General features: G+C 43.0%; 1 protein-coding gene across 1 annotated transcript in view; it reads right to left on the bottom strand.

Annotated features, from left to right (window-relative positions):
• LOC126456645 (uncharacterized) overlaps nucleotides 1-13343 on the bottom strand; it is a 32180-nt gene extending 18837 nt beyond the window's left edge. The window contains exons 1-2 of the mRNA XM_050092389.1: nucleotides 13207-13343; nucleotides 69-263 (exon numbers count right to left, since the gene is read on the bottom strand). Coding sequence (XP_049948346.1) covers nucleotides 69-263; nucleotides 13207-13343 — 332 coding nt within the window. The remainder of the gene's footprint in view (nucleotides 1-68; nucleotides 264-13206) is intronic.
• Nucleotides 13344-14262: the final 919 nt, after the last annotated feature.

The following is a 14262-nucleotide window of genomic DNA, read 5'->3' as shown; positions in this document are numbered from 1 at the left end:
GGTCATTTTTTACAAATTCCATCACATTTACCACACGTCACACGAAATTTATAAAGTGATACACTTACTTGATGTCTCCCGACCCCTTAACGTACAACTGTCCACCGTTGAGCCATCCATCCAAAGAGCAATGTCCAGTGACTGTGATGTTGGGAAAGTCGAGAGCTACAGGGAATTTTAATCCCACTGGCTCCATAGAGCCATTATAAGGAACATATCCCAACAAATTTTCTACGACAATATTCTGCAGTTCCACATTGAGCCTGAAACAATATAAACAGTTATTATATTAATTAACTTATGATCTTATGCACAGAAAACATAAAGGATGCAGTCCACGGGAAATGTTGGTAATGGAACGATTTCAACTGTTGTGGTCCGAAGACTGGTTTGATATGATCTCTGTGACAGTATACCCCATGGGGGGCATCTTCATCTCTAGTTATTCTATGGTTGCCTACAGGTATTTGAAACTGCTTACTGTGTTAGAGCCTTGGTCTCCATCAACAAGTTTTACGGCACCACACTTCCTTCGATTACTGAATTGACGGTTTCTTGATTGCTCAGGATGTGTCCTATCAACTGATCCTTTCCTTTAATCAAGTTGTTCATAAATTTTCTTTTTTATCAGTTCTGTACAGTACTTCGTCATTATTAATTTCAGCTCCCCATCTAGTTTTCAGCGTTCTTCTGTACCACCATATTTCAAACGCTTCTGTCCTCCTCTTGGCTAAACTACTTGTAGACTGTGTTTCAGTACGGTGAAAGGTTACGCTCTAGAAAAATACCTATAGAAAAGACTTCCTTGCACTTAAATTTACACGGCCTGTCTCAGTCCCTGCACAACTACTGCTTCCTTTCAATTTCCTTTCGACTCTTATAACTGCATTCTGATTTCTGTACAAGCTGTGCATAACCTTTCCCTCCACGTATTATATCCAAGTTACCGTGAGACCTTCAAAGCGTCAGAAGGTATCTAAAAATAGAGAAACTCTATGAATGCAGGTTTGGTTTCTTTAATCTATCTTCTGTCATAAGTCGTAGGGACAGTCTTTTCCTACATTTATGTGAAACCCAAACTAGTCTTCTCTGAGGTCGGCTTCTACCAGTTCCTCGATTCTTATGCAATTAGTTCGTGTCGGTATTTTGCAACCATGACTTCTTAAACTGATAGTTCAGTAATACTTACGCCTGTGAACAACTACCTTCATTGGCACTCAGTCTGCTGGATACGTCGTAAAATCTGAGGACATATCGCCTGTCTAGGGTTATTCATAAGAACCCATGGAGTTTCAGTAAATGATTACATGCCTACAACCCATACAGAAAATACCCGCAAATTCCGCGAATGGAGTATTTCTTCAAGATTTTAACTCACTTTACAGATGATCAGTACGGGCACAATTTGTGATGCATCAAACGTCAGTACGTGCATGCCCGTCACTGAAGTCACGGTCACGAATGCCTGGGAAAGCACGGCAGAAGCCCACTTGGAAACGTGTTCATTAGACTGCTTATCGGCAGGTGCCAACTAATTCAGTGCAACAATACGGAGCGCGTAAGTTGTCCATACGTTCTGACATTCCTGCCACCTAGTGAAACTCCACCATGACACGTATTAGGAATACAAGCTTGGGGAGATGCCCTGTCCACTGATAGGCCATTTTTCTGTATTTCATGTACAAGGGGCTTTCACTAACAAATGCAACACTTCTTTTCTTTGTCAGTTCCGGTTGAAAATCACAATTTGTTGTGGGACATCACAGAATCGTACCACTTCAGCCCTTATAGTTTCATGAAGTTCTAATTGGTGACAGTGCTATACGTAGCCTTCAAAATGGCGTCTGTACCGGACGTTCGTTCCAGATAGAGAGAAAGTGATATTAAACATAAAGAAAACTAACGCCAGGAATTTCAGTTTGAAGAGGAAAAATGTTAAATTAAATGTAGATGGCACCTCCATAGACTATGTAACAAATGCAAAATTTCTAGGAATGAATATTGATTCTCGGTTGAAGTGGTGTGAACACACAACGGTACTTGCAAACAGAATGTCATCAGCATGTTATGCCCTTAGAATCCTATTGTTAGTGTGTAACATGCAGTGTCTTTTAGTTACATACTATTCATATGTACACTCAATTCTTATCTATGGCATTCGTTTTTGGGGAACAAACGCACAAAATATGAACACAGTTTTCAAACTCCAGAAAAGAGCCATAAGAATAATAACCAAAAGATCTGTTCAAAAAACTGGGGTTTGAACTGCTCCTTGTGAATACATTTACCAGTCAGTTATACACATCAAAATAACATTGGTAGTAACTGCACAAACAGCTCTGTCCATGACCATGGAACAAGAGATAGACTCAACTTACATTTACCAAGAAAAAATAAACATAAAACTCAAACCAGCATTTTCTATCAAGGAACAAAACTGTACAATAAATTATCAAAAGAGATTAAAGAAATTGCAAAAATGCAGCTAAAAAGTACCTGTCATGCAATACATTTTATACGTTGAAGAATTATTTAGATAAAACAGAGTTGGGGTTTGATGAAAAATGTTTTACAAATAAATAAAAATAATGATTATAAAACATCCAACATTCCACATAACACCTTCGCACTATGTTTTTTCCTTCTTTTTTCCTTTCCTAGAAATACTTACCACCAATCTATCTATGCATAGCGCAGTACTAACACCTCTTCCTCTTTCTGAGCTCAACATCTCACTCATTATAGAGGGATGCTGACTCAGGTTTCCAGGATAGCAAATGGGAAGTTGCGGTACATAAAATGGCCCAGAGATCACCAGTGAGTGTGTGTGTGTGTTTGTGTGTGTAGCGAGTGAAGTGTTGTGAAACAATGTGTTTATACTGTGAGCAGTGACTGATAGTGAGATATGAGTCAACAGTGTGGCATTACATTATTTAATAAGTTATTTGTAAAAAAAAAAAGTATTGTATACAGGGAGTAAATCTAATGATTGTCTCTAACTAGAAGCCTGTAAAGATATGTGTATACGAATTAGCTTATTTTAAATTGGTCTAAACTTGTAAATACTTCGACATGTCCTATATCCTTGTTAAAAGAGATCTACGGATGAATAAAGCTACTACTACTATTACTAGAGCTGTCATTGAGCTGCTTTGGTGGAAAACCAGAGCATCGCAGATATTCATAATTGCTTCCACAATGTATATGCGGACCTGACAGTGAACAAAATCTCGCTGAGTCGTTGGGTGTGGCGTCTGTCCGCTTGCCTGCAGACTGCACACGGCTGACTCCTTCAACGTTTGGATACTCTTATTTGAGGTGATCGACGGATAACTATCAAACACGTCGCTGCACAACTGGAATTCTCTGTTGGTAGTGACGAGCGGAGTGGCCGTGCGGTTTGAGGCGCCATGTCACGGATTGCGCGGCCCCTCCCGCCGGAGGTTCGAGTCCTCCCTCGGGCATGAGAGTGTGTGTTGTTCTCAGCATAACTTAGTTAAAGTAGTGTGTAAGTCTATGGACTGATGACCTCAGCAGTTTAGTTCCTTAGGAATTCACACACATTTTTTCTGTTGGTAGTGTTGACACACTCACCCACCAGGTGGGGAAGTCAAAGGTGGGGGCCACCGCTGGGTTTCTCGCCGCTGACGAAAGACCATATAGCGCAACGAAGGACAACGTGTGCGAAACTGCTTGCGCGTTACGAGGCTCATCATGACAATTTTTGTCGAACATCGTCAAAGGCTATGAATCATGGGTTCTGCGTTTTGAACCGGAAAGAAAAGGGCAATCAGCGGAGAGGCGCCACATCAACCGTCCTCCGAAGAAATAGTTCAAAGCTGCACCCACAGCCGATGAACTCATGGCGACGGTTTCCCGGGACTGTAAAGGCGTAATTCTATTTGATGACCCCGCTCATGGTGCAACGATCAACACTGAAGTGTACTGTGATGCCCCCAGGAAACTGAACAAACCAGCGCAATCATCTTGATGTTGAAGCTCTTTCGTCTGTGTTTGCTTTAACAATAACGTATTTTTTGAGTGGGGTCCGCCTTTAGCAAAACACAGTTTTTTGTCCCAGACATGTTTCACTAGAGTTGCCTCATCATCAGTTTTTTTTTTAATTATTATGGCTGTTAAACAGGAGGAATGTTCTTTACTGTTTAAATACATTTAAATATTAGTTTCTGGATCGTAATTACAGGTTTCTGAAGAACACTTAAAATTGTGTATTCATACCTTCTTACCACATGGTGTGGTTTTTCTGCTGTATTACCTTTGTACAGTACTTTCTTTACAGTTTGTCACCTGCAACTACATACAACTTAATTTAAGCAAAAATTACGATTTCTAAACTGTTATGGCTATGTCTGATATTAATAATTCATCTGAAAGGTTGAATGTGTGCATCTACACTACTGGCGATTAAAAATGCAACACCACGAAGATGACGTGCTACAGACGCGAAATTTAACCAACAGGAAGAAGATGCTCTGATATGCAAATGATTAGCTTTTCAGAGCATTGGCGCCGGTGGCGACACCTACAACGTGCTGACATGAGGAAAGTTTCCAACCGATTTCTCATACACAAACAGCAGTTGACCGGCGTTGCCTGGTGAAACGTTGTTGTGATGCCTCGTGTAAGGAGGAGAAATGCGTACCATCACGTTTCCGACTTTGATAAGGTCGCATTGCAGTCTATCGCGATTGCGGTTTATCGTATGGCGACATTGCTGCTGGCGTTGTCGAGATCCAATGACTATTAGCAGAATATGGAATCGGTGGGTTCAGGAGGGTAATACAGAACGCCGTGCTAGATCCCAACGTCCTCGTATCACTAGCAGTCGAGATGACAGGCATCTTATCCGCATGGCTGTACCGGATCGTGCAGCCACGTCTCGATCCCTGAGTCAACAAATGCGGACATTTGCAAGACAACAACCATCTGCACGAACAGTTCGACGACGTTTGCAGCAGCATGGACTGTCAGCTGGGAGACCATGGCTGAGATTACCCTTGACGCTGCATCACAGACAAGAGCGGCTGCGATGGTGTACTCAACGACGAACCAGGGTACACGAATGGCAAAACGTCATTTTTTTGGATGAATCCAAGTTCTCTTTACAGCATCATGATGGTCGCATCCGTGTTTGGCGACATCGCGGTGAACGCACATTGGAAGTGTGTATTCGTCATCTCCATAGTGGCGTATCACCCGGCGTGATGGTGTGGGGTGTTATTGGTTACACGTCTCGGTCACCTCTTTTTCGGATTGACGGCATTTTGAACAGCGGACGTTACATTTAAGATGTGTTACGACCCCTGGCTCTACCCTTCATTCGATCCCTGCGAAACCCTACATTTCAGCAGGATAATGCACGACCGCATATTGCATTTCCTGTACGGTCCTTTCTGGATACAGTAAATGTTCGACTGCTGTCCTGGCCAGCACATTCTCCAGATCTCTCAGCAATTGAAAACGTCTGGTCAATGGTGGCCGAGCAACTGGCTCGTCACCGAGCGAGGTGGCGCAGTGGTTACACACTGGACTCGCATTCGGAAGGACGACTGTTCAATCCCGCGTCCGGCCATCCTGATTTAGGTTTTCCGTGATTTCCCTAAATCACTCCAGGCAAATGCCGGGATGGTTCCTCTGAAAGGGCACGGCCGACTTCCTTCCCCATCCTTCCCCAATCCGATGAGACCGATGACCACGCTGTCTGGTCTCCTTCCCCAAACCAACCAACCAACCAACTGGCTCGTCACAATACGCCAGTCATTACTCTTGATGAACTGTGGTATCGTGTTGAAGCTGCATTGGCAGCTGTACCTGTACGCACCATCCAAGCTCTGTTTGACTGAAAGCCCAGGCGTGGTTGTTCTGGGTACTGATTTCTCAGGATCTATGCACCCAAATTGCGTGAAAATGTAATCACTTGTCAGTTCTAGTATAATATATTGGTCCAATGAATACCCGTTTATCATCTGCATTTCTTCTTGTTGTAGCTATTTTAATGGCCAGTAGTGTATTTACATTATGTTTCACTTACCGTTTCTTTTTTCGTCATCTTCTTCATTGTCAAGTTCTCTGTATTGAGTTATCACTGTCACTGCTTACCAGCTGTAATAACAAGATGGCGGACAGAGGAACAGTAGAAGGTGTGAAAACAAGATGGCAGACAGTGGAACAGTGGAAGATGTCACTGGCGGTTGTTTTGAATTTCTCAGAGAAGTGTGTTTGTGTGTGTGTGTGTGTGTGTGAAAAGAAAGAGGGAGAGAGAGTGAGTGACAGAGGGAGGAAGGGAAGGAGAGGGTAGGAGTGAGGATTTATCATTATATGTATATATATATATATATATATATATATATATATATATATATATATATATATATATATATATATATATAGTTTTATGTGTGTGTATGTATATGCATGTATGTGTCTGTGAGTATATGTGTGTGTATCTGTGGGGAGGGGGGGGGGGAAACTTCTAAAGGTTGGTTTTATCTAATAATTCTTTCAGGGCAGAGAACAGAGTTCCATTGCAGAGAGCTGTGTATTCATTTATTACTTCCTTTCTTCAACTATGGCTTTTTGTATGTGATAATTTTCTTCAATTATTAATTTTTGTGGGGGCCTGTCACTGCATTTGAGAATTTTCAAATCAGTGTTGATGTCTGTTGGGCTATGTTTATTGTCCAGCGTGTTCGTCGCGCAATAATGCAAACGAACTATTTCTCCATGACAACGCTAGACCTCACACAAGTCTGCGCACCTTAGAGGAGCTCACAAGACTCCAGTGGACTGTTTTTCCTCAGCCACTCCATAACCCAGAACTCGCACCTTGCGACTTCCTTCCGTATGGCCCAATGAAGGATGCATTCCATGGGAAGCGGTATGTAGGTGACTGGGAGGTTATTGATGCAGCAGCATCTGACTTCGTCCAGTAGAGTGGTTCCGTACAGGCACACAGTCCCTCCCAGTAAGCTGGCTTAAGGCCGTCGCATTGAACGGATGGAGATTATGTTTAAATGTAGGGTTTTGTAACCAAAATAGTGAGGACTAATATGGTATATCGGAATCCTGATAAGGCCAACTTGCTTCCATAAAAGAAAAATTGTTGCAATACTTGTTGAATGCCCGTGATATTTTTCACATGGTCGTCTTCTGAAACTCCAGGGGTACTTATGATTAACCCTGTTTACTGTCTACCAGTTGCAACAGTTTTGTCATGGCTGTCCCCCAAGACTATCAATAATTTTGAGGATGTCGTCTACTTCAAAAACTTGACTGCAACTGAAGATGGCGTACTGATCTGCCGAAACTGGTAGCAAAAAGAAAATAAAATACCTTCTTAATTTTCACCGCTGTATGGCGAATTTCTTTGTCAAATATTGACCAGCCGATGCCCCTCGTCCACCTGGATCAACACAGAAAGATACATGAAGCTGAGCCATTCCCAGTAATTGTTTTAAAACAAATTTATAACGAAAAGATTACACAATTATTGCTTGTACTACAGATAGTTATAACATTATCTCAGACCTTGGGAAAGTGTGAATCAAAATATACACTAATAGCCATTAAAATTGCTACACCAAGAAGAAATGCAGATGATAAACGAGTATTTAGTGGACAGATATATTATACTAGTACTGACACGTGATTACATTTTCACGCAATTTCGGCGCATAGATCCTGAGAAATCAGTACCCAGAACAACCACCTCTGGCCGTAATAACGGCTTTGGTACGCCTGGGCATTGAGTCAAACAAAGCTCGGATGGCGTGTACAGGTACAGCTGCCAATGCAACTTCAACACGATACCACAGTTCATCAAGAGTAGTGCTTGGAGTATTGTGACGAGCCAGTTGCTCGGCGACCATTGACCAGACATTTTCAGTTGGTGAGAGATCTGGAAAATGTGCTGGTCAGGGCAGCAGTCGAACATTATCCAGAAAGGCCCGTACAGGACCTGCAACATGCGGTCGTGCACTATCCTGCTGAAATGTAGGGTTTCGCAGGGTTCGAATGAAGGGTAGAGCCACGGGTCGTAACAAATTTGAAATGTAACGTCCACTGTTCAAAGTGCCGTCAATGCAAACAAGAGGTGACCGAGACGTGTAACCAATGGCACACCATAATATCACGCCGGGTGATACGCCAGTATGGCGATGACGAATACACGCCTCCAATGTGCATTCACCGCGAAGCCGCTAAACACGGATGCGACCATCATGATGCTGTAAACAGAACATGGATTCTTCCGAAAAAATGACGTTTTGCCATTCGTGCCCCCAGGTTCGTCGTTGAGTAGACCATCGCAGGCAGTGTCAAGGGAAACCGCAGCTATGGTCTCCGAGCTGATAGTCCATGCTGCTGCAAACGTCGTCGAACTTTTCGTGCAGATGGTTGTTGTCTTGCAAACGTCTCCATCTGTTGACTCAGGGATCGAGACGTGGCTGCACGATCCGTTACAGCCATGCGGATAAGATGCCTGTTATCTCGAGAGCTAGTGATACGAGGCCGTTGGGATCCAGTACGGCGTTCCGTATTACCCTCCTGGACCCACCGATTCCATATTCTGCTAATAGTCATTTGATCTCGATCATCGCGAGGGGCAATGTCGCCATACGATAAACCGAAATCGCGATAGGCTACAATCCGACCTTTATCAAAGTCGGAAACGTGATGGTACGCATTTCTCCTCCTTACACGAGGCATTACAACAACGTTTCACCAGGCAACGCCGGTCAACTGCTCTTTGTGTATGAAAAATCGGTTGGAAACTTTCCTCATGTCAGCACGTTGTAGGTGTCGCCACCGGCGCCAACCTTATGTGAAAGCCTGAAAAGCTAGTCATTTGCATATCACAGCATCTTCTTCCTGTCGGTTAAATTTCGCGTCTGTACCACGTCATCTTAGTTGTGTAGCAATTTTAATGGCCGGTGGTGTAATATTCTATTATAAGCGTTCAGTCTCCAATAGCATCTTCATTTGCTTCCTCCTTCCTATTCCCTGTTCACGTTCATTTCCTTTGCACATCTTTTGCGTGTCTCTTCAGTCTTTCAGCTTTCCCTTCTTTGTTTAGTACTGAATTACTACCTGAGCCATTGATGTTCATACTGCTGCTGCTCTTTGGTCTGAAGGTCTCTATAACTGTCCTAAAGTTGGCTTCCATCTGTTCAGTAATCATGCGTGCTTCTACATACGACCTTCCATACCTCCTCTAGCCAAGTTAGGGAGGGGATATTTGCAGGGGCATGAGATCGTGTACAACTAACAAGATTCGCATGAATTTCGCCTGAGACCCTGCCAAGAAATTTCAGTTCCTGTCATCAAATAATGCCCCAAGATATATTTATGTGGTACACTCTTATTAAAGAAGACGAGTCCTACAGGATTTTAGCCCGCATCTCGTGGTCGTGCGGTAGCGTTCTCGCTTCTCACGCCTCGGTTCCCGGATTCGATTCCCGGCGAGGTCAAGGATTTTCTCTGCCTCGTGATGGCTGGGTGTTGTGTGATGTCCTTAGGTTAGTTAGGTTTAAGTAGTTCTAAGTTCTAGGGGACTGATGACCGTAGATGTTAAGTCCCATAGTGCTCAGAGCCATTTGAACCATCCTACAGGATTTTAAACGTCTACCAATCGCCATGTTCGATAGTAACCGCTAAAGACTGAGGATATGTTGGTACTGGCAATACGTAAGGTAAAAACGTATAGCTAGAGTTAGCCGAAGCGCGTTCATATTACTGCAGGTTATCTACAAGCACGATATTGTATCCTCGCCAAGTAACGACGATGACATTCCACAAACAGACAGCGATATGGAGGTTGCTTCGATTAGTCGCCTCATATTCATTACATATCATAGCGGCTGATCAGATGGGAAAATCCAGTGGTTCTCGACCGCTTTAAATAAGCTCGTAACACAACCGAAAAACAATTCACGTTCCGTACATGAAGCACTGCGTTAGGTATCATTACACTATTGTGCCGGTTAATTCTCTGTGGACTTGGTTCTCGATTTGGATACCACTGGCACTATTCGTGCATTGCTTACGACGGACTTGGCATCCTTTCTGCAATTTGTCGGCTTGAAACTCCCTGGGTGAACTCGAACCTCGCCATCCAGGCTAATATCTTTTCTGAACTGTTCCACCTGAGTCTGAATTTTACGCGGGGTATCGCACAGTGAGACTCGTCTATCGTGCACGCGAAGACGGATGCAACTATCACATTATTGTTACCATCGTGGGAGAGTACATGGTATTCATGCACTACATAAACACCGTGTCCGCCGCTGCACGGGATACTGTGTCAACAAGGCAGTCTGCTGTCACAACATAGGCGGGAGCCCTTTCGTGATACTCTGGCAGCTAGGGTATAGCTTTCAGCCCAACCGACAGCAATGCTCAAATTCAAAATGAAAGGTTATAAAGTAACTGTAGGGCATCGACTCAGTAATTCAGGTACCTTTTCTCGACATTAGTTTTGCAGCTGTATATTGCGGAACATGATTAAGAGGTTCGTCCTGACGTGTTCTTTCTCATCGTGATTTATCGAGGTATGTCAATTCGCTGAACATCCACGTGATTTGCATCATCCACATGATTTGCTTCAAGAGCCTCAGAATAGCCGCAGCACAGAGAATATACAGACAGGACAGCAGAGATCGGATCTTTTGATTTGTATGAAGTCAAGTGTTGTACTCGACGCCATACCGAAACTGAGTACATCTACATCTACACGATTACTCCGCAATTCACATTTTAGCGCTTGGCAGAGGGTTCATCGAACCACAATCATACTATCTCTACCATTCCACTCCCGAACAGCGCGCGGGAAAAACGAACACATAAACCTTTCTGTTCGTGCTCTGATTTTTCTTATTTTATTTTGATGATCATTCCTACCTATGTAAGTTGGGCTCAACAAAATATTTTCGCATTCGGAAGAGAAAGTTGGTGACTGAAATTTCGTAAATAGATCTCGCCGCGACGAAAAACGTATTTGCTTTAATGACTTCCATCCCAACTCGCGTTTCATATCTGCCACACTCTCTCCCCTATTACGTGATAATACAAAACGAGCTGCCCTTTCTTGCACCCTTTCGAAGTCCTCCGTCAATCCCACCTGGTAAGGATCCCACACCGCGCAGCAATATTCTAACAGAGGACGAACGAGTGTAGTGTAAGCTGTCTCTTTAGTGGACTTGTTGCATCTTCTAAGTGTCCTGCCAATGAAACGCAACCTTTGGCTCGCCTTCCCCACAATATTATCTGTGTGGTCTTTCCAACTGAAGTTGTTCGTAATTTTAACACCCAGGTACTTAGTTGAATTGACAGCCTTGAGAATTGTACTATTTAGAGAGTCATCGAATTCCAACGGATTTCTTTTGGAACTCATGTGGATCACCTCACACTTTTCGTTATTTAGCGTCAACTGCCACCTGCCACACCATACAGCAATCCATACGGCAATCTTTTCTAAATCGCTCTGCAACTGATACTGGTCTTCGAATGACCTTACTAGACGGTAAATTACAGCATCATCTGCGAACAACCTAAGAGAACTGCTCAGATTGTCACCCAGGTCATTTATATAGATCAGGAACAGCAGAGGTCCCAGGACGCTTCCCTGTGGAACACCTGATATCACTTCAGTTTTACTCGATGATTTGCCGTCTATTACTACGAACTGCGAAACAATGTCTGCTTAGTGCTGGGGCTCGAAATGGACATTCTCAAGAGAACAAAGTAATCTAACCCACTAAATGAAAGATTTTAAGAAAGGAAACGCTAATGAAACAAGTTGGCCGGCCAGAGTGGGCGAGCGGTTCTAGGCGCTACAGTCAGGAACCGTGTGACCGCTACGGTCACAGGTTCGAATCCTTCCTCGGCCATGGATGTGTGTGATGTCCTTAGGTTAGTTAGGTTTAAGTAGTTCTAAGTTCTAGGGGACTGATGACCTCAGGAGTTAAGTCCCATAGTGCTCAGAGCCATTTGAACCATTTTTGAAACAAGTTGTGATGAATCTTTGCTTACAAACTTTTAACAAAATCTTTTAAATTCGTTACTGTTCACATGTGCAAGTTGTGAACTGCCACTGCTGTTAGCTTCAGATGACAATTAAGCTACTTTGTTTTATAAATATCGGTTTTTTTCTTGCAGAAATTTTATTTGACTTCTTAATTTTTCTTTGCTGGTGCTTTGAGCTGACAGATTAACTTCTCTCCCAACAGAGACAATCTGCAGGAGTTTCTGCCCCGGTATGGTCACTGACCGACTGAACAGATGTTTTCGATCCACGAAATGTCAAGAAAGTTCCAGGGTTTTGCGTGAGTTCAGTTGGCCAAATTTCAGTTTCAAATTCATTGGTTGCTTGTCTCATTGATCTCTTTATGTTCATTTACACTTTTTCAGCATTTGTTTGTTAACTAGGCCGTAATTTCGCTTAAATCTGTGATGAAACACTGTGCCCTTTCGTAGCAACGAACACGGCTATTAAACACGATGGCTTAGCCATCTGTTAAACTTTGCTCAGCACGTACTTATCGAAGGCGTACTGAAGAGCGCTCTTGAATTTTACCCTTTTGTAATGCAGATATTTGTTCTCAGAACTGAATATTTCGTGTTAACTACCCGCATACTCTGTAATAGTGTCCTGTCGCTCATCCTGAGCAAAAGTACTTTCCGACCATTTTTCACACAGCTTGTAACACCAAGAGCCACTGATGCTATCACAGTATTATGGTCACTGATATCCTCCTCTGCTTTAAAATTTCCGAAAAATTAAAGTCTGTCCGTTGCAATCATATCTTAAGACGTTACCCTCTGTGGTTGGTTTGCTAAACATCTGCTTCAAGTAATTACTGAAGACATTCAGAATAATTTCAAACAGATCTCCGTCTCTGACAGCATGTTTCTGTGTTACACAAAACTTCGTATACCGATGAAGATATTGTACTATGTGTAACTCGAAATTTTGATGTCGAAATTATTAGTCCAGTCCCCCTGCCTGAGATACGTAGAAGTCCTGAAGTTGTTGCAAGCAGGCAACCTCAAGTCTAAAGACAAAAATTGATGAGTTGAACAGCTGATTCAGTAGGAAACCTGGTTGGAAATTGTTAGCTCACATCATTATAGTAGAGCAAAGGGAAAGGACGGAGAAAGGTGAGTAACAGCCTGGGATAGTCCACTTACGTTTCATTGCCTTCACCGAATGCAGTGGAGAAGTTCCCGATGGCGAGCGGATCGAACGGTGGGTGCGGACGGCTGTCGTCTCTCAGTATTTCTCGGAGCGTCACATTCAAGAACTCGTAGATCTTGTCTTCAAGCATTCGGCTGTCTCGCTAATCTACCTGCGGAACTAAATAAGAGAAAATTTCGCCAGAAGCTGTTTTACGTGTTGCGACATCGACGCAGCGAAAGTTTACAGGGATCAAGGAAAGGGTTTTCACATTTATTCCAGTTACGGGTCACTATATCACAGAAAACAATATTTCAATCACATCCTGCCTAAATATGTAGATGTGGTACAGTCAGAAAATAAACCAAACAAGCTTCGTCGGTTTTATGCAAAAATAAAAGCACCACACACACTATTCAAACATTTTAACTCTACTCACCGTCTCAGCAGATGGTCTGTAGAATCAATATGTATGCTCGAATATTGTATGTGGTGCTCATACTTTACATAAAATAACCGAAGCTTGTTCGGCTTATTTTTTGACTATACCATATTTACACATGGTTGCTCGATGTGACAAAAAATTTTGCACTCAGGTTAAAGGATGGTCGTCATAGACCGAAATTAATTGTAGGTACAAAATATTGTGACCTGTAACTGGAGTAAATATGAAAAACCTCAAGTTACGTTCACAACATTTAAAAGTCTGATGTATGTGTCAGAGTATCTGTGTGTTGTGGGTCAACAGTTTATTGTTTTTGAAAATTTTCCCGCGGGGCGCCGCCTTAACGAAGCACTGGCTGTGCAGGCTGGGTACTTTGCGTGCACAGATGGAGCTGAGAGCTATGTCGATGGTAGCTTGGCTGCTGGTTGGGTCACCCTTGTCGCACAGCCTCTGACTGAGAAGACACACGAAGTGTGTCCTGCAACGACATGTCGTTCCCCTCCCTTTCCTTATCCGAAAGAGCAGATGACTGAACAGAGTAACTTAGAGAGTGGCTTGCTATCCTTGGTTATTCTTTACTCTCTTCTTCACCAAATGGTAGGAAGAAGTCTGAGGAGTGATGAAG

This window comes from Schistocerca serialis, chromosome 2, assembly GCF_023864345.2.
Source record: "Schistocerca serialis cubense isolate TAMUIC-IGC-003099 chromosome 2, iqSchSeri2.2, whole genome shotgun sequence".
Lineage (NCBI taxonomy): Eukaryota > Metazoa > Arthropoda > Insecta > Orthoptera > Acrididae > Schistocerca > Schistocerca serialis.
The sequence above is the reverse complement of the archived record's forward strand: the minus strand, read 5'-3'. Positions and strand labels throughout refer to the sequence as shown.